This window comes from Notolepis coatsorum (genome assembly GCF_963971535.1).
Source record: "Notolepis coatsorum genome assembly, chromosome: 6".
Lineage (NCBI taxonomy): Eukaryota > Metazoa > Chordata > Actinopteri > Aulopiformes > Paralepididae > Notolepis > Notolepis coatsorum.
The window spans coordinates 123,373,506-123,394,136 of NC_140170.1; the positions used below are offsets into that span (position 1 = coordinate 123,373,506).

At 46.1% G+C, this 20,631-nt stretch overlaps 1 protein-coding gene across 1 annotated transcript; it reads left to right on the plus strand.

Annotated features, from left to right (window-relative positions):
* Positions 1-428: 428 nt before the first annotated feature.
* Positions 429-1,562, plus strand: LOC311229659 (vimentin-like; the record flags this gene model as incomplete). The annotated part of the gene is made up of 1 exon (XM_084315736.1): positions 429-1,562. The coding sequence occupies one exon, from the start codon at positions 429-431 to the stop codon at positions 1,560-1,562; it is 1,134 nt and encodes a 377-aa protein (XP_084171862.1).
* Positions 1,563-20,631: the final 19,069 nt, after the last annotated feature.

Genomic DNA, 20,631 nt, shown 5'->3' on the forward strand with positions numbered 1-20,631 from the left:
TGTCCTCTCTCTCCCTCACAAGGCCCTCCTTGCAACCGCCTGAGTGAGCAACAAGTGAAAAAATAGCATGCCTACATGCTCTGATCACAATTTCACACCTTGGTGGAAGGGCCAGGGAGTGGACGCCACCCGCCTGGCCACTAACAATGCATAACCGATAGCTAATGAATGACCTGTCGGTGCAGTTCTCTGGGAGATTGTTATGATCAGCATTTAAAACATGTCAAAACCCTGTGAGAGTTTCAAGGCTGTCCGAGACATTCTTTGCGGCACCATAAAAACCCTGGGCCCGGTCTGAGAGAGCATCAGTTGCAAGCGGCACAAGGAAAGGGGAAACAAGAGAGAAGAAGCAGGACAAACAGGCCACCACTACAAAGTACTGGAACTATCCTTATCTAATTGGAAACAAACAAACCCAACAAAACACAATGCGAGGAGCATCTTATACCCAGAAGAGCATGCAGGTGAGCGGCTCCAACAGCAGGATGAGGGTTCAAAGCCTGTCCCCGTCGCGGTGCCGTGGATCCTCGTACAATGAAAGCCGGGGCCGTGCAGGTTTCCAGGGCACTGCCGTCGAGGTGGGCACGGAGATCCACCAGCAGCACGTCAATGAGAAGGAAGAGATGCAGGTGCTGAACGTCAGGTTTGCGGGATACATTGAGAAGGTGCAGGCCCTCGAGCAGAGGAACGCTGCTCTCCAGGCCGAGCTCGCTGCCCTGCAGGCCCGCTACAAGGGAGGCCCCACCGGCATCGGCAAAGAGTATGAGCTGAAGTTCAAGGAGATGCGGGAGCTGATTGAGTCCCTCACCAATGAGAAGGGAACCGCTGACATCGAGAGTGGATATATCGAGGAGGAGGTCGAAGTGTGGAGACTCAAGCTGGAGGAAGAGCTGGCACTCAAAGAGGAGGCAGAGATGATCCTGAGGGTGTTCCGTCAGGATGTTGACAATGCCACGCTGCAGAAGGCCGAGCTGGAGAGGTGCGTTGAGCAGCTGGTGGCCGAAATCGAGTTCCTCAAGAAGCTGCACGATGAAGAGGTGGCTGAGCTCATGAGGCAAATCAAGGACTCCAAGATTACAGCTGAGCTGGATGGCGATCGGCCCGACCTTGCCGCCTACCTGCGCAACATGCGTTTGGAAATCGAAGCTGTGGCTGCCCGCAATGTCCAGGAAGCAGAGAAATGGTACAAGGGCAAGTTTGACACCCTCAAGGAGCACGCCGGCAAGCATGAGGACCAGATGAAGAGCATGAAGGAAGAAATCACCAGCTTCCACAACCAGGTGACAGATCTGCAGAATCAGATCGACGGCCTGAGGGCTCGCAATGCGGCTCTGGAACAGCAGCTGGAGGACATGGAGATGTCTCACATGGAGAAAGTGGGGGGCCTGGAGAGCATCATCGCCCAGCTGGAGGCTCAGCTCTGTGAGACAAAGCTGGAGATGACCAAGTACCTGCAGGACTACCAGGAGCTACTGCACATCAAGCTGAAGCTGGACGCTGAGATCGCCACCTACAGGAAGCTGCTGGAAGGAGAGGAGATGAGGCTCGGCATTGCCGAATAACCAGTTGTAGATGCCTAAATATCAATCCAGGCCGAGGAGAGCTTCTGATCCATAGCAGTCATAGTGGGTCGCCGGGGTCCCATGGCGGAGAGATCCACCTTTACCAACCCCCTTCACTGGACTGTCCGCACCACCTCCACACATTACTCCAACCAAAAGAATGTCCGCTTGGCGTCCATCCACCCCACTCCAAACTTATATCCACCACCTATAACCCCCCCCCCCCCCCCCCAAGTTCCTCCACCCTGTCTCTGTCCTGTAGGCCATCCTCCACTACCCACCCTCCCGTTCCCTGCCTTCTCCTTGGTCCAACCCCTCCCCCCATTCTCCCTACCACTGCTAGAGTTCCTCTTTCCCATCTCCTCGTTTATCCAATTCCCATATAACACGTCCTTTACCATCAGCTGACACTGTCCTGCTTACGATGGGTAGCAACTCCTCGAGACAAAACCATGAATGCCAACCTCCCTCACCGCCCTGAAACAACCCCCCCCCCAAGGTTTTATGTAACAGAACTGATGACCGCTTACATAAATGTTTACCAATTGCTACTCAATGTGAATGCAAAATCGCTGAGTTTCATCAGAAATTGTTCATCTCTGAACTTGCTTAGAGCTTCTGGCATGCTCTCTTCATATACCTTCGACAACACCTTCCCTCTCGAGAGCCACCTTGCTTCATTGTGAAACAGCACCACAGAATGGCTTTTATAAATGTCTTAGCAATATAATTTTATTTTTATAATTTTACTTTATTTCTATTTCTATTTGTATTTATATATGGGGTGGATGTATTGGGCCCTTGATGTTGTGGGTTTGGTAGTGGGGGCTGGTGGGGGCCCCTGGTTCGGAGTCTTGGGGAGTCAGAGTTTCTGAGTCGCTGGGATGCCGGATTCAGGGTCCACCGTGGCTGTCGGGACTGGGGCTCGGGATGTTTCACTTTATAGAGTAATATGTATCCATCGTTTTGGCGGGTGCGGCTTGATGGGGTGTTCTGTTCTACTGAGCTTCACCTGGGTATGGTTGTATGTTGTATGACATATATATATTGCTTATATATTGCTTTCCCTTTTGTTTGACTTGGTTTGATTTGATTTAATTTGGTTGTCTTGTTATTATCATTATTGGTGTTGTTACTGTCCTGTGATGTCTTGTTTCATGTAAAATAAAGAAAAATTGTATACAAAAATTATGTTCAGCTCCCATCTCCTGTGCAAAGGCGCACTTTCAGGCATCGGGTTTTGATGAAATTGACCATGCTTACAACTTTGGTCAAAACCTAGTTCAGCTCAGTGACCATGTCCGTTTGTAAACAGTCCTGAACTGACCAGTCACCGCTGATGGCGAAAGTTATTGACCACAGTTGTAGCCAAAGAGCGTCTGCTCTGAAAGCAATCCCAGACAAGCGCTGATTGCAATGAGAAGAGGGCAGAAGAAGACCAAAAAGTTCTTTGTTTTGACTCACACGTCTGAATGAATGGAAGTGGATGGCCATTTTGGATAATAACGCTTAATTATTGCGGTACACACATTACAAAAACATTTGTTATACACTAATTTCCAGTGGGATTTTTATAAACTTTGGACCTGTACATAAGACGTCAGGCTATGGAACTGTTATGTTTTCCAGCTCTTACCTCTCAGCTGGAACCCAAAAACAGGCATTTGGCAACAAGTAAACAGAAATTTAAGTACACAAAATGTTTACTTCTCAGTTGAGGGGGGGGGGGGGGGGGGGGGGGGGCGGTGATGGCGGTGATGTCATTTGTTGATGGCTATAAACAGGGAATGACAGTGTGCTCTGTTGATAATCATCATGGAAAGGACGTCAACATTGTTGGCTGCAGCTCTTAACCGAATTGGTGAATTCGGTGTTCACGGCGAAGAGGAGAAACGTGAATTGGGGACATTTATTTTGGATTATATTTTAGACTAGAGGACAACAACTCTGACGGCGAACGAGAGTCCGATGAGTCCGATGATGACGATGTTCTCCCGGCTTTATTCACTGACAGCAACGCTACAGGTGAACTTGCCAGAGGCTGTGTGTGAGGAGAGACATGCACCGCTTCAGACGAAGTCGAAGAAATAATGATCTTTGTTGGATTGATGACACAAACCATGAAAAAGAGATGGACAAGCTTGTACGATTCACTTGTAAATGCGGCCAGAGTGATAAAGAAAATGACAAGTTGACTTCCAGTTTGCGATGAACAGGTAAGAAGCCACAGGAAAGAGCTCCCGGTCAATAAATACCAAAAAAGGAAGGAAAACTATTCAAAATGAAATAAAAAGTGAAGATTCAAGGACTAAGTAAGGAAGAAACAATGAACACGAGGATGAGTGAAAGAAAAACAGCCCCAGATGAAGAAAATACACAGATGAAAAGAAACCAACACAAGGAGATGACGCAACAGGCGAATCAAGCTAGTGAGACGCTATCCGACAGCGCAGGGATACCCAGATGGGCAGAGCAGCTACAGGCTAGTATCCAAGCTAGCATGCAAGCCAATATAGAGGCGAACCAGGCTAACACAGATTGGGCTAGAAGCAATGCGTGACATACAACGGAATATCGAGAAGCTCAGGGAAGAATTGAAGCAAGGACAGGATTTTGTTTGACAAGATGGCGCCGCTAAGTCTTGAGGACAATGGGACCAGACCTCGACCCACGTAACAAAGGATCCAGGCGACGAGGAAGGAGAGCCGGAGTCCGAAACAGAATGCGAGCCAGGCGGCACAGAACGCCACTGCCCAGTATATTGCTAGCTAATGTACAATCAATAGACAATAAACTGGACGACATCAGAGCAAGGATTCAATTCCAAAGAGACGTTAGAGATTGTAACGTTCTCTGCTTCACCGAGACGTGGTTGACGCCGGACGTCCCAGGCCACGCTATCCAACCGGCCGACCACTTCTTCATCCACCGCAAGGATCGTACAGGAGAATCCGGTAAACAGCGAGGAGGAGGAATAGCCTTCATGTTGAACAATAATTGGAGCGATCCAGGCAACGTGAAGGAGCTTTCGAACCACTGCTCCCCCAACCTGGAGTACATATCCATCAAGTGCCGGCCCTTCTTTCTCCCGAGAGAGTTAACGTCCATCATCTTGGTCGGAGTGTACATTCCACCCCAAGCAAACACAGGCGACGCGCTGTCCCTGCTTCATGAAGAGGTAAATAGAATCCAGGCAGCTAATATTGACGCTGCCATTGTGGTTGTGGGCACCTTATAACTACTACTATTGTCGTGTCCAAAGTATTCTGCCAGGGAACTTATGGACACGACAATAGTAGTAGTTATAAGGTGTTTGAGCAGGACGGACGCTGGCGGCGATACGATAGCCCCTTTAGCTGCACTAACGCTGTTGTTAGCTTACATGCTAACGTGAATGGGATCGACCATAGCATTGCGGCTAGGCTAGCTACCTAGTACCGCTAGTTGAATGAATAAACGTTATTTAACATTGCAGAATGTTATTACTTATTACTATTGTCGTGTCCATAAGTTCCCTGGCAGAATACTTGTGAGGACAAAGGTATACAAATAGGAGAGAACCAGTTAAGATCGGGAATTGTTAGGTTTCGAGAACGGCGGCTGTCGCGCTAACAGCTGTTCGATAACAGCGTCCGTCCTCCTGCTACGCTCATAGCGAGGGGGGCATACTAGCGTAGGTCAGCGGCCAATCAGAGCGCAAAACGGGAACCCGGACACGTAAAAAGGCTACACGCCACCTGGACAAGAGGCAGGGGAACTATGTGAGAATGCTGTTCATTGACTACAGCTCAGCATTCAATACCATAGTCCCCTCCAAACTCATAGCCACGCAGGACCGGACGGCATCCCCGGCCGCATCCTAAAAGTCTGTGCCGACCAACTGGCCCCGGTATTCACTGACATATTTAACCTGTCCTTGGAACAGGCTGTCATCCCCATCTGTCTGAAGAAGTCCACTATTAACCCTGTACCCAAAAAATCCAAGCCTGCTTGCCTCAACGACTACCGCCCTGTAGCTCTCACCTCCATAACCATGAAGTGCTTTGAGAAGCTAGTAAAGGGCTACATCTGCTCCTCCCTCCCCACCAACCTGGACCCCGTGCAATTTGCATACTGCCCCAACAGGACCACGGAGGACGCCATAGCCCATGTGCTGCACACAGCAGCATCACACCTGGACAAGAGGCAGGGGAACTAGCTCAGCATTCAATACCATAGTCCCCTCCAAACTCATAGCCAAGCTCAGGGACCTGGGCTTGAACTATGACCTCTGCCAGTGGGTCTTGGACTTCCTGACGGGCAGACCCCAGGTGGTGAGAGCAGGCAACTGCACCTCCTCATCCATCACTCTCAACATAGGGGCCAGGGCTGTGTTCTGAGTCCCTCCTCTACTCCCTGTACACACATGACTGTGTGGCACAGCGGAACAACAACACAATCATCAAATTTGCTGACGACACAGTAGTGGTGGGCCTGATCTCTGCAAACGACGAGAGGGCCTACCTGGAAGAGGTCAAGGTCCTAGCGGGATGGTGTAAAGAGAACAGCCTCTCCCTGAACGTCAGCAAAACAATGGAGATGATCGTGGACTTTAGGAGGTCGAAGCCCCCTCAGCATCGACGGGGAACCGGTTGAGAGAGTGAACAGTTTTTAAGTACCTCGGAGTCCACATATCCGAGGACTTGACATGGACCACACACATTGACAGCAGTGGAGGCACAAATTATTATATTATATTATATATTAAATTATATTTTTAAAACATCCCCCACTGTGTGTCAGTGGTCACAGATGAAAACCTAATATTAATATACACTATATATTAATATTAATACCAACACCAATCAATTAATTAATATTGTATTAATATTGTATTAGTATCAATATACATACTAATATACTATCAATACTACTATTGAATATACATAAACTATTCATTTAATTTACACTATACATTTCATCAAACCAGCATGTCATGTCTCCTTTAACTGTGGGTGAAAGCGGTCCGAGAACGATAGGTTATGACTCGGCGTCACTCATGCACTGTCCTCGCACACGTGCACGCGCACTGAATAAAAGACCACAATGTACCTTTATATCCCAATATTTGTCTGACCACACCCCTATCAGCTTCCCATATAAGCAGGGGTGGGGCCACCCCCTCGCCTCCTTCCCAAGCTTTCACCACAAGGCGAGATCAAGGGCTGCAGCGGCGTCGGACGCCGAGCGTCACCACTATTAACAGAACTTGGTTATAGTCATAACCTAGCGCTCTGTATCATAGTGGCTCCGCTCGGCGTCACTCATGCACAAGGGAGGCCGAGCGAGAGCCATAGGATGACAAATATACCCGCTGAGGCCCCCCACAACCATCAGATCAGGGAGGACCGAGCCCCCCCGACCCCCCCTAATGGAGGGCACCCCCCCTATTGGAGGTTCCCGGGAGGGCGACGGACCCGACCGTGCGAAGAGGCACTCAAGCAACTCAACGCACACGGTGAGCAGACCGTGGCCTGACCCCACGACTACACACACGCACAACCCGCATGCCACCCGGGAACGAACGGAGGGAACAACCTCGTTACTGCCCCCAGAAATCATGGGGTCAAGGGCAAACCCAACCCCGTGGCAAGGCCGTAGCAGCGGAGCGCGAAGGAAGACCCAGACCCACTGAAGGGACTGGATCCCCTGGAAAACGGGGGCCCGGAGAGGTCAATGATGCCAGGCATCAAGACCCCACCAGGCGGTCACCTAGTGACACCGCCCCCCACATCGCCAGCGTATTCGGACAAGGCCTCTCCAAGAGCAGGCCCTTTCCCCCCAATAGCACACCGCCTGGCACACTGACCCTGCAGAACAGGCAGTCAGCATGGCCGTAAGCACACAAAAAAGGTTAACCAACGGAAGCAGGCAGCGCACCGGGGAAAAACCAGGCAACAGGCTGTAACCTGAGCCTGGAGCACTGCGGACGAGACAGGCGCCAAAGGAGTCAGCTGAAAACAGCCACCCCGGCGGAAGGGGCGTATGCTGGCGTTGTTGCATGACCAAGCCTCCATTTAAAAAAAACCCACCCAGAGGGGTTGAGGCAGAGAAGGCTGACATGATTGGCAGACGTCATGAACGTGCAGGGGCACCCTCAACTGGGTAACCCGGGAGTTGACACTGCTCCAACACACCAGGGAATCAACCACCTTGTCGTTACCCAATGTGGTGGTTGTTCCTATAACCCCTCAGGAAAAAACTCCAAAACACACCTGCGGGTACACACCGGCTATACCGCAGTACAGGTGTTTCAGTTTTCAAAAAAGGGTTATCCCAGGCCTACGGGTCGACGAAACATTACTTTGGACCTGGCCCGGCGATACGGGAAGCACAGGGTCACCAGAGGAGGTCAAAGACCACCCCAACAGGCCCCTCTTCGCCATGCGTGAGAGAGGAGCGAAAAGAATGGAGAACCAGCCCCAAGCACACCGTACTTGGTATTCCCAGGCGGTCTCCCAACCAAGTACTAACCAGGACCAACCTGCGTAGCGGCCGAGATCCGACGAGATCGAGCGTGTACAGGTTGGCATGGCCGTAAGCCATTACGACAGTGCAGAGTACAGAATGTACCCAACCAGGGTCTCCATAGCGCTTAACCCAGTGACACTCGGACCGACCTGGCATTTTTCCCCCTGAAAAAAGCCCAAGTCCCTCAGGGTACAAGAACAGCAGATCTGCATCCCCGGCGGACAACAGGTTTAACTGATCCGGACCAGTGTGACCAGAACCAGTCCCGTGCCCTAACCACGCCGACATGCCTACTCCATGAGAAGGGGCAGATATGCGTGTTGATCTTAAACATGAAAAGAAGGCGCCACCCAGACGTTCGGTGCGAACCTCGCCCGGTGGCCCACCCCCAGGGCGTGAGACCCCTCTACATATGTTCAGATCCATTCCGTCATCATCCCCCAGATATGAACGAGAATCCGTCGACAACCAACACAGGTCGTCGGAAGAGGAAAAACCTCCATCCCAGTTGCTTTATAAAAACGCTGTTTTAACCTCAAGCAACCAAGGCGTGCCAGTCATTCGCCTGATCTTCAACAGAACACCCCGAGCTAGCACTATGCGTGCGTCGGGACACAACCACATCAATGAACAGGCTATTTATACCTGTCATTGAATCCCCAAGGCGCCCAGGGGAACGACAAGAGGGGTGTGATGCTTCCTAACTCCAACTATTTTTAATAGAAAAGAAGGAAGCACCAACAGCATGTATCCCAGTCTACACAGCCGGAGGTAAAAATTTTTCACATTTTTACATTCCACCACCCTCCCATAGAGAGGAGACGGAAATCCCCAGAGAGACTTCCCACGCGAGCTGTACAGATTGAAAAGAATATATTGCACCTTGAGCCATGTAAAAGTTTGGTTTTAGGGCTCTCCGGGGAGGAGGCACTGAACCCATACACACTCAATAATCGAATTGAATCGAATACACACACAATAGAGTAGGACTCCTTCTTGAGGTTCCACTCACCTTGACAATCTGAGGAGGAGGCTCTGTACTCTGAGGAGGCTCCCTCACATGGAAGGAGAGTCCCAACTCACAGAAGGCCCGAATAGGAGCTTCGTGAGGAGGAGCCCTGACCACCCCCCATAACAGATCCATCATATGGACCCGAACAGCACACGGAAGTCCTACCAACAGAGATGTGCACAGTGACGTACTCTATGGCGGGGAATTTCTGCGGTGCACACGCCCAATATTCCAGGGCGTGGGACCAGGAAACTCCCCCCCCCCCCCCCCCCCCTCTTACCCTGTAACGTGCCGAACAGCAACGTGACAGGAACCTTGAAGGACAGGAGGTTTTAACCCCTGCCCATCAAAGAAGGGGAGAAAAGGATTACCAGTTCACCCCTTTACGACCCCACACCCATGATACGATGTAATGACAAAAAAGAGTATGACGCAGTCATAGTCAGCTCCATGAAGCGTCTAACAGCTTCACACAGTGCATGTGCTAACCTGCCATCTGATTTTTACAAAGGAAAAAACACAGAATAGAGAGGGCCCTCTCAAGAGCCCCGGTACCAGACTTACACATGTGCTTCTGTGTAAGTCTGGTTGTAACCCAGTTGTAACCCAGTTGTAGGTCGCACGACACACACAACCCTTTATCACCTACAAAAAATGGCAAAAACACTCTACAGAGGAACGCCGTTTTTCATAATGAGAGAATACATAATTCTCGATTAGTATCGGCCACAGGCCTTGCTAAGCACACACGAAAAAGTGACCAAACAATCTTTTCTTTAGGAAAATATAGTTTCTCAAGCGGTTAGCACAACCCCAACAACTAAGCTAAGGGTTACATCGTATCCCTACCACACAGTGACACAATATAGTGTAACAACATGTCTGAGAGGAGGGTGAAGAAGTCCCCAGGGAACCGGGGGGAAACACAACCCTCCTACTTTACCCTTAATACGGCCAGACCCTTAGAAGTCAACGGGGCTTATTGCTCCCGTGGGCGGAGAACAAAAGAATTAGAATCTCTCACAAATGCTCAGGAAGTCCCGTTTTTCAAAAATCTGTAAAAATAGAACAAAGACAATTTCGAGTGCATATAGTGTAATCTATATGTATCCTTACTTGCTAAACATAATACGACTTGTAAATACATTTAATTCTTGCTAGATGGTATGCTTGTAATAATCTCCATTTGCGATAAAAACTACATCTCGCGTCACATCCATGGACGCGCGCACACACCAAGGTGTTAATCACTGAGTGATCTAATATGCATATTCTTCAGCGCGAGAGGGGGTTTCTCACTGTCTGTCGTTGATTATTATAATCTGGTCCTGCAGTTCATTCAAGCGCGCACGGTTATTATTATTATTATCATTCTCTCTCGAGAATACACGGGACCCGACATTTAAAAGTAGTCTTATTATGCTTTTCATCCTCGCCCGTGTATATACCCACGTCGCGCTAAAACAACATAAACTACTGTATGGCAGACAGAGTGCGTGTGTGTACGAGTTATGAGTTCATTCAAGCGCGCATCACGGTGATGACAGCTCTCTCTAGAGTAGAACGGTGCGCTTTGATTGATTGATTGATTGATTGAAAACTTTATTAACAGATTGCAGAATGGGTACAATACAGTACAGCTCAATACACACAATTGTTAAGGGGATGCAGACCAGAGAAAGACTTTCGTCTTGTTTACATCAGGGTCCCCCATTTTCAATTCATCAGGACATATATGACATACATGACATACAGATAGTCAGTACTGCTACATCTATACATTTATGACATACCAGATTTGCAAATACAGTACTGTTTGTGATACAGAAGGAGTCAAGAAAGGGAGACACTGTACAAACAAACAAAATTGTACATTGGACTATTGACAAAACCATACTAGGTAAATGACATTGGAGGGGGTTGGGTTAGGATATTTACAGGGGCCAGTGTTGAATTGCCTAGTGGGTGTGTGTATTGTATGAAATCAGAACCTGGACAGCACCGTTTGCGTGCAAGCAAAAAAGAAAAAGTCTGCTGTCTGGTTCCACAAGAAGAAGGTTCTGATCCAGATGTTTGAGTAGAAAGCCTTGGTCCAGTAGAGTTCCGTCACAGAGACACTTTACACGAAGACTATGAAGCCCTAGTGTAATTCCCTCTTATGCGATGATGACAGCAACACATTCTTTATAGCACTGGTGGGATTTCTTTACAATCCAGATGGTGAGAACTTACTGCTGCTGCAATAAGAGAGGACATTATGGGGACTGTAGCATCTTCTGGACCTTGTAACAATGACAATAAAGATCATTCTATTCTATTGACTCTTAAAAACTATCTCTTTTCTTTCTTTCTTTCTTTCTTTCTTTCTTTCTTTCTTTCTTTCTTTCTTTCTTTCTTTCTTTCTTTCTTTCTTTCTTTCTTTCTTTCTTTCTTCTCTCTCTCTCTCTCTCTCTCTCTCTCTCTCTCTCTCTCTCTCTCTCTCTCTCTCTCTCTCTCTCTCTCTCTCTCTCTCTCTCTCTCTCTCTGTTGTGGGTGTGGTTTTCAATTGCAATTATAGCACTTAGAGTGAAATACCAGAGTCAATGGCCCATGATTAGGTATGCAGATGGTGTATATTTTCTTTGGTAGACAATATTGTCACAAGGAAAGATGCAGACCAGAGAAAGACTTTCGTCTTGTTTACATCAGGGTCCCCCATTTTCAATTCATCAGGACATATATGACATACATGACATACAGATAGTCAGTACTGCTACATCTACACTATATATAATAATATAATACTAGGTTGGTGATAATACACATTATTTATTCTGGGTTTTGATTGATTGATTAAATCATTGTTTTTCATTATAATCAGTGAACCAGCAGATGAAGAAGGCGAGGGTTCCAGAGGCCCACGTCTTCCTGTGGTCACTCGTCGGCCCGGAGCAACCAGACCCAGAGGTGGTGGCCCTCGTCGGCGTGGTGGTGGTGGTGGTGGTAGGCCCAGATCGACAGCAGCCATACCCTGGAATGAACCCTGGAAAACAGAAAAGGACCACGACACAGCTCCGCAGCCTATACGGTTCACACCAGCAAGAGAACCTGGACATAAACTCAACCCAAGCTGCAAGTATACACCACTGGACCTATTCAAATTGTACATAGACAACGATGCAGTGGAAACACTTGTCAGGAACACAAACAAAAAAGCTGCAAAGAGCAAGGCAAGTGGCAAAAAATATAAATGGACTGACATCAACACCAATGAGTTGTACACATTTTTCGGACTGATTCTCTACATGGCAATTCTGAAACTGCCAGGAGTACAACAGTACTGGAAAAAGAACACCATTTTCAGCATATCATTTCCACCCACTGTCATGGCAAGGGACAGGTTCCGAACGATATCTTGGAACGTCCACATGAGTGATCCGGACGAGGATGTTGTGAATGACAGAAAGAAGGGGACAGCAGACTATGACCGCCTGTTCAAACTGAAGCCCCTTATGGACACCATCAGGTCTGCATGCAAAGCGCTCTACCACCCCAGGCAAAACATTTCCATTTATGAGAGGATGGTTGCAAGCAAGGCCCATACTTCTATGAAGCAGTACATGAAAGCCAAGCCAACGAAGTGGGGCTTCAAACTTTTTGTTTTGGCTGACAGTAGCAATGGCTACACTTCGGACTTTGCTGTTTACGCCGGGAAGTCAAAGTTCAAATCAGGCATTGGACTGGCGTATGACTCTGTCATGTCCCTGATAAAGCCAGCACACCTCAAGCAAGTACCCATGGGCAAGGGATATCATTTGTATGTCGATAACTTTTATACAAGTCCAAAGCTTTTCAGGGATCTGCATAGCCTGGGTGTCGGAGCATGTGGAACGTACAGAGACAACAGAAAAGAATGCCCCCGCACAGAGGTGAATGCTCTCAAAAAGAAGGATGCTAGGGGCACCATCAGGTGGCTACGTGATGGCCCACTGGTCTTTGTGAAGTGGATGGACACACGTGAAGTCTCTGTTTGCTCCACAATCCACGAGTCATTCGCTGGAAAAACTGTGCTGAGGAGAATTAAAAACAAGCGCAGTGAGACCTGGTCCATTGAGAACATTGCATGCCCAACACCTGTCCTGGAGTACAACAAGTACATGGGAGGCGTTGATTTGTCTGACCAACTCATCCAGTACTACACTGCACACCACAAGACCATGCGATGGTACAGGACTTTGCTCTATCATTATCTGGACATTGCCGCCACTAACTCCTACCTTCTTCACATGGAGCTGTGCAGAGAGCAGCAGGTGCAGCCGATGACCCACCTGGTCTTCCAGCAGGAGCTGGTAGCTGAGCTGTGTGGCATCACAGTTGTACAGGTGCCAGTGGACAATCTACCCACAGCACCAGTGGACCGCCTACCAAGGAACCATTCACCTGTTGCGATCACGCAACAGGCAGATAAATCCCAGAAGGCCACGGCTGGCCGCCTGTTTTGCGTACATTGTAAGATGAAGACCCCCTGGAAGTGCGGTGAATGTGGTGTGGCCCTCTGTCTCATTCCAGACAGGAACTGCTTTTTCACATATCACTTAGTGTGATACAGAACAGGCAGATACAACCATGAGGAGACACCTATTTTTTTTTATACATGTGCATAATTTTATTTTTTTTGAGATTTTGCCTAAATTCATTGTGGTCGCGCTCTCTGCCAAATATCATATGAGGCACCTTGTATTACTATTGTAATCCAAAAGTGATATATAGGGTTGTTCATTGTACAATACAATTGATACAGTTGATGTTTCTTGTTGATTATTATTCTCTATGTGTTTTTAATAAAATTGTGTGATATTCTATTCCAGTTGTCTTTGGTCTTGTTTTCTCTGGTTATGATCATGTTATTAGTGTGTGTGTGTAAAAAAACTAATTAATAATATAATTATTATAAATGTCGCTCTCTCTCTCTCTCTCTCTCTCTTGAAATCTACAGTTACACATTGCTGTATTTAGTGAGGTAAATGAGTACAAGACATGTTTCACAGACACACACACACACACATACACACACACATACACAGACAGACAGACACACACACACATTTACATTTACACATTTACACATTACATTTACATCTAGTCTAGTTTGCTTATTTTTTTTTGATATGGTACAGTACTGTAGATACAGACACAGACACACACACACACAGAAACACACACACACACAGGCTAGGCCTCCTGCTGGGTCCATTCACTGGAATAACAAAGGAATGACTGGGCCTTTGCTCAGGTGTGAAATGGTTCTAGTGACAATGATCACATTGAATTCTGGGAGTGTAGTTCTCTCATCAGATAGCTGAATGAACGTGGATCTACTTCAAGTCCTATATTGAAAAGGTGTTAGGATTTTACCAGAATGTTTGATAGGACATTGATTGAAAACTATCGTCTCAAATTTGACAATTGATGGCTTATTTTGAAGGTATGAATCTGTAATTGTATATTATGTAACAAAAAAAAAGGGGGAAATTCTCAGGAGGAGGAGCTATTTAGGTTAGACTCCTAAGCAGGTAAACTTGTTAATATGTGAACACACTGTTAATTGTCATTACAGGCTGAGAAAAGAATCATTCTTTACTCATATGTCACTAAGCATAGCTTTATAGGTTAGTTTAACCCCCTTAGTTGTAAGTACACGGTACATGAACACACAATGTTTCTCAACACAACAAACCAGATCATTTTCACATCTGTAACAAACAACCCGATTTGCATGGAGAAGCTACTACCAGTGACAAGACAATTCACACATAACTCGCGTCGTATCCTAAATGTAGTGCAGCAACACTCGTTTTGGAAAACATCGTTATTTACAAAACATTTAGAAGGGAAAGCAAGAAGAAGTGTTCAAGGTCTGGTCAAGACCTTGCCTACCGGGAGCGCAGATCAAGCGAATTGCAGTCTCTAACATGGCACCGAAGTAACACAGCCACCTGTGTTTGACGACACGGGCAGCTCGCTGCTCCAACCCGCCGCTACGGTGCTCCTTGTTGACGCAGTCCTCGCCGGCCTGGCTCAGGGCAGGTTCGACGAACATCATCTGTCAAAGATGACGTCGTAGTCAAGAGTGTTTAAAACATGTTATAGTCACAGGACATTCAACAGTGTAGCATTAAGCTAACGGCCGCTCTCGGCCGATAGCAGCAAGCTAACGTTGCCTAGCCTAGCCTAGGTAGGCCACAACTAGCACTCAAGCTAACGTTTCCTAGCCTAGTGACACAACAGGCTCTGAACTTGTACACAATGATATAACAAGCCACACTCAGACAGGCCGGCGTTCTGAAACCCTCCTCACTGTTTAAGAGAGAAGAGAAACGAGATGTTAACACAGTTTTACAACAGTGATTTTACCAACATCCGACGGAGCCAGCACAAGTCCCATCTGGGCTGTAGCTGACTTGAACACGGATCTTCCGATAACGAACATCCATGCCCATATTTCCTCGTGAGGGTATACTCTCATTTGTATATGAAAGACGGGGCCTACACGGTGACAGAGAAACATCCACTCGTCCAGAAAACACAGGGATCACCAGTGTTACTGGTCGTGGCCCACTAGTTAACTATAATGGGCTTCAGACCAAGGTCCTCCGCCGTTGCCTAAGAGGCTGAACAAAGGACCTTAATCTGGGGCCGGTTTTCGTAAACATTGTCAGCTAGCCCCCATAGCACTAACAGACAAGTGGAGCTCGCAAGCAAAACATTACTCACCAACCTGGAACCCACCGCTTCTCACAACAGCGGCGCGTCCTACAGTCCAGCTGTGTCGCTGGAATGTTTTACCGCAACCAGCCACAGCAAGGAGGACTGCAGTTGAGAGGCATGTAGCGGCATAAACTCCCAATACGAAACCCGACGGAGGTGTAGAATGATCATCATCTTCCAGTACGAAGACAATATCGCCGTATTTTCTCGAATATAGTGAGAGAGAAAATAAAGATATGATGTCAACGTATCTCTTGTTTTCCAACTCTTCTCCTACTATCACATCACGTCAAGTGGGGATCTACCGAGGCACTCCTTGTGGTGAAAGCAAGAAAGGAGGCGAGGGGGTGGCCCCACCCCTGCTTATATGGGAAGCTGATAGGGGTGTGGTCAGACAAATATTGGGATATAAAGGTACATTGTGGTCTTTTATTCAGTGCGCGTGCACGTGAGCAAGGACAGTGCATGAGTGACGCCGAGCGGAGCCACTATGATACAGAACTACAATGGGGACCCTGATGTAAACAAGACAAACGTCTTTCTCAGGTCTGCATCCCCTTAACAATTGTGTGTATAAGAGCCCTAGAAATCAAATAAACATGTTTAAAATGAATAATATTTACTCATTTTAAGTATGTTTGTGTTTCCAATGCACAATATAACGTTAATATATCAAATATAAATATTTTTTTTCATGAACAAGAAGTGACTGTCTGCTAGAGAATAATACCGCCTCTATACTTTCCATAGCCGCATTTCTCCTGGGCTAGACGCATAGCGCTCACAGTGGGCGTGCACTGGTTTCATCGCTGTACTGTCGCAGCCAATCAGTGCGTAATTCGCTGTGCGTTGAAATATGATGTATTATGATGGAAACCGGGCGCGTTTTGAAGCGGTCTATATCATTCTAAGCAAGCAGCGTCAATAATTTCCGTAGCCGCATTTCTCGGAGATGCTCTCTGATTGGCCGATGCCAGTTTCTACACTGGGAAAGCCTAGCCACTCTTCGTTCGAAGTAGGTTGGTAACGTTAGTTTGTCTTAGAGCGTGACGGCAAGTTCTTTCGATGGTTAAGCTTAGGCACTCTTTCAAAGTTGGTTAAGGTTAGAGTTTGTCTTAGAGCAGGGCGATAGAACGCCAGGTAGTTTGCAGGCTGTTCGACGCGGAAATGGGCAAAGACAGACTCATTCAACAACAACAACAATCTATTTGGCTAATAGCTATGGGGGTAGATTTCTATCAAAAATAAACAAACGCAAAAGTAGAATCCACAATCGTAAAGTAGAATCCACAATCGTAAAAACTTTCCACACACACACACCTCAGAATCCACAATCATAAAAACGATCCACACAAACAAAACACGCTTGATTTGTTTATATTTACGTACGGAATTCTAAAAAGAGCTTGATCTGCTTAGATTTACGTACGGAATTATAAGGACACACTTGATCAACTTGGAGTTACGTACGGAATTTTGAGACAAATATTTTGCTGTTTTCCCCGTGGGGATTCGTGTGTGACGCTTCTTCTTCTTAGAGGTCCATCAAAAATAAACAAACGCAGAAGTAGAATCCACAATCGTAAAAACTATCCACACAATCATAAAAACGATCCACACAAACACACCTCAATTTGTGTTTCATAAATCATAAAAAACACGCTTGATTTGTTTATATTTATGTACGGAATTCTAAAAGTTACGGACAGAATTTTAAGTTACGGACAGAATTTTGAGACAAATATTCCACTGTTTCCCCCGGCGGGGATTCGTGTGTGAACTTCTTCTTCTTCGGCGCTACCGAGGTGTCTCTGGCTCATGAGCGCTACCAGTGGCCAAAATAGCACATTATCTGATAATAAAGATACATATCTGGGCCGTATGACGTCACAGTGATTTAGCGCGGCCATTTTTGTGTCCTGTATTGTGTCCGACAGGTGAATGAGGAGGGAGGTACTCCTGGGCGCCACAACTAGAGAAGAGAAGTTGCGCGAAACACAACTAAAGTTCATACAACTTCATACAATATGCCCGGGATATGTTGTGCAGTTGGCTGTAACAACAGTCATCAGAGAAACCCCGAACTACAATTGTATTCCATCCCAAAGGAGTTAGATCGGCGGAATAAATGGTTGGCTTCAATCAGAAGGGACTGATTGAATTGATTGATTGATTGAATTGATTGATTGATTGATTGATTGATTGAAAACTTTATTAACAGATTGCAGAATGGGTACAGTACAGTACAGCTCAATACATACAATTGTTAAGGGGATGCAGACCAGAGAAAGACTTTCGTCTTGTTTACATCAGGGTCCCCCATTTTCAATTCATCGTAATGGCATCCTACATCTATCTAACGTTAATTATTATTTTAATCTTTTAGCTCAGGGAAACACTTGAAACACTTAAACATGGTTAACTTCAGTTGCTATATAATTAACGTTAGCAGTGTCATCCAAACACATGATGCTAATTTGAGATAGATTCAGACTGTGTAGTGGTTGGATTTATTACACTAATCACATACCTAGCTACTTGTCAAAAAGGAAACTGTTATTAAACCCAGTTGTAAAGCTACTCTTACTTACCTCTGCACTTAATTAAATATACAATACAATATACTTACCTGCAGTATATATATATATGTGAATAAGAGAGAACAAATTCTGAGAAAAAGATGAAAGGGACATTACCTTTTGGTCAATATTTTGATGGTTTGAACACATTTAATAGTCTACCATTCTTGTCTCTCTGTCTGCTTAGGCAGAAAAAGTGAGAACCCCATGAGCCCTGATTATGTACCTAGCCTGTTTGCACACACTTCAGCTGGACAAAGGCAGAAAACCATCTATGCCAACAGTAGGTTTGAGCATACCCAGCAGATTAAACGGAAAAGGACTGAGACAATGGCCCCTAGCAGTGATGACCATGAGACTGTGGCCCCCTCCAGCACCAGCGATGACACTGAGCATGACAACACCATGCAAGTACGGGCAGAATGCATGAAGGATGAGCACAATTACTCCCAAGCCATTCATAGCCCAGGCATCGTGGGGCCATGCTTGAATGCAGCCTGCCACGCTACAGTCAAGGCATTGACAAATAAGTGTGCACGACATAGGGCAGAGGTTTGTCTAAAAGACAACGTTGATGAGCTGTCTTTGAACGAAGAGGCCTTTAAAGGAAATGATGACATGGTACTGGAACTCACAGGCCTTCCAAGCTATGCTAAATTAATGGTTGTCTTTACTTTCCTGTCAGGATTTCTGAAACCTAGTCCCAGACTGACTCCCTTTCATCGCTTTCTGTTAACACTGATGAGAATGAGGCTTAATTTACCTCTATATTTTTTTGTCTATTTATTTCGTATGTCTAAGACAAGTGTTGTCAGAATATTTAATAGTACATTAGATGTAATGTATGTTAGAATGTCACCACTTATATTTTGGCCATCAAACGAACAAATTCAGGTCAGTCTGCCCATGTGTTTCAGGGATAACTTTAAAAACTGCACTTCTATCGACTGTTTTGAAATATTCATAGAGAAGCCAAAGAACTTGAGAACTCGTGCACAAACATACTCTCAGTACAAGCATCACAACACTGTAAAATTCTTGATTTCAACAACACCCCAAGGTGTTATATCCTTTGTGTCAAATGGCCGGGGGGGACGCACAAGCGACAAGCACATCACAGAAAACTGTGGTTATCTTGAGAAAATATCACCAGGAGATGTCATTCTTGCAGATAGAGGCTTCAATGTCAAAGATACGGTAGGTATATACTCCCTTTTCTTGACTCCTTCTGTATCACAAACAGTACTGTATTTGCAAATCTGGTATGTCATAAATGTATAGATGTAGCAGTACTGACTATCTGTATGTCATGTATGTCATATATGTCCTGATGAATTGAAAATGGGGGACCCTGGTGGAAACAAGACGAAAGTCTTTCTCTGGTCTGCATCCCCTTAACAATTGTGTGTATTGAGCTGTACTGTATTGTACCCATTCTGCAATCTGTTAATAAAGTTTTCAATCAATCAATCAATCAATCAATCAATCAATCAATCAATCAATCAAGCCTGTATTGTGCACAGTTGAAAATCCCAGCATTCACCAGAGGCAAGCAGCAACTGCATCCCCTGGAACTAGAAGCAACAAGGGGACTTGCTGCCGTTAGGATCCATGTGGAAAGAGTCATTGGCCTGGTCAGGAACAAATACACCATCCTTCAGACCACCATCCCGCTGTCGCTCAAGGACAACCTACCTCCGTTGACAAGATGGTAACAGTTTGCTGTGCTCTTTGTAATATTTGCCCATCTGTGGTGCCCACAGAATAGGCAGGCAGTAGTTGCTTACCATGTGAAATGGATCTATTACAAGTTTCCCTCTTAAGGTAATAAACGTGCCCTTTACTGTAAATCTGGCTTTAAATAAACCATATCTGCACAATCTACGGTATTAGAATATATATGATTCAGTGATGTCAGATGAATGTGTACACATTACACAAATACATGACCAAAAGACAGAATAGTTTCTTTCAGAATTTATTTGACCTTACTCCTAGAACCCACCTCACCCCTGCCCATTTTGACAACCTAGGATGGCTTAGAGTAGACAACAGAGTACAGCAACTTGCAATGGGCCTGGTCTACAAGATACACTACACGACCAAGGTACATGTTCAATCAATCAATCAATAAACTAAATGAATTAGAATTAAATAGCACATTACATCGATTTTTCTATGGCTGTATATGGAATAATGTATGGTATATCAGCCATTCTAG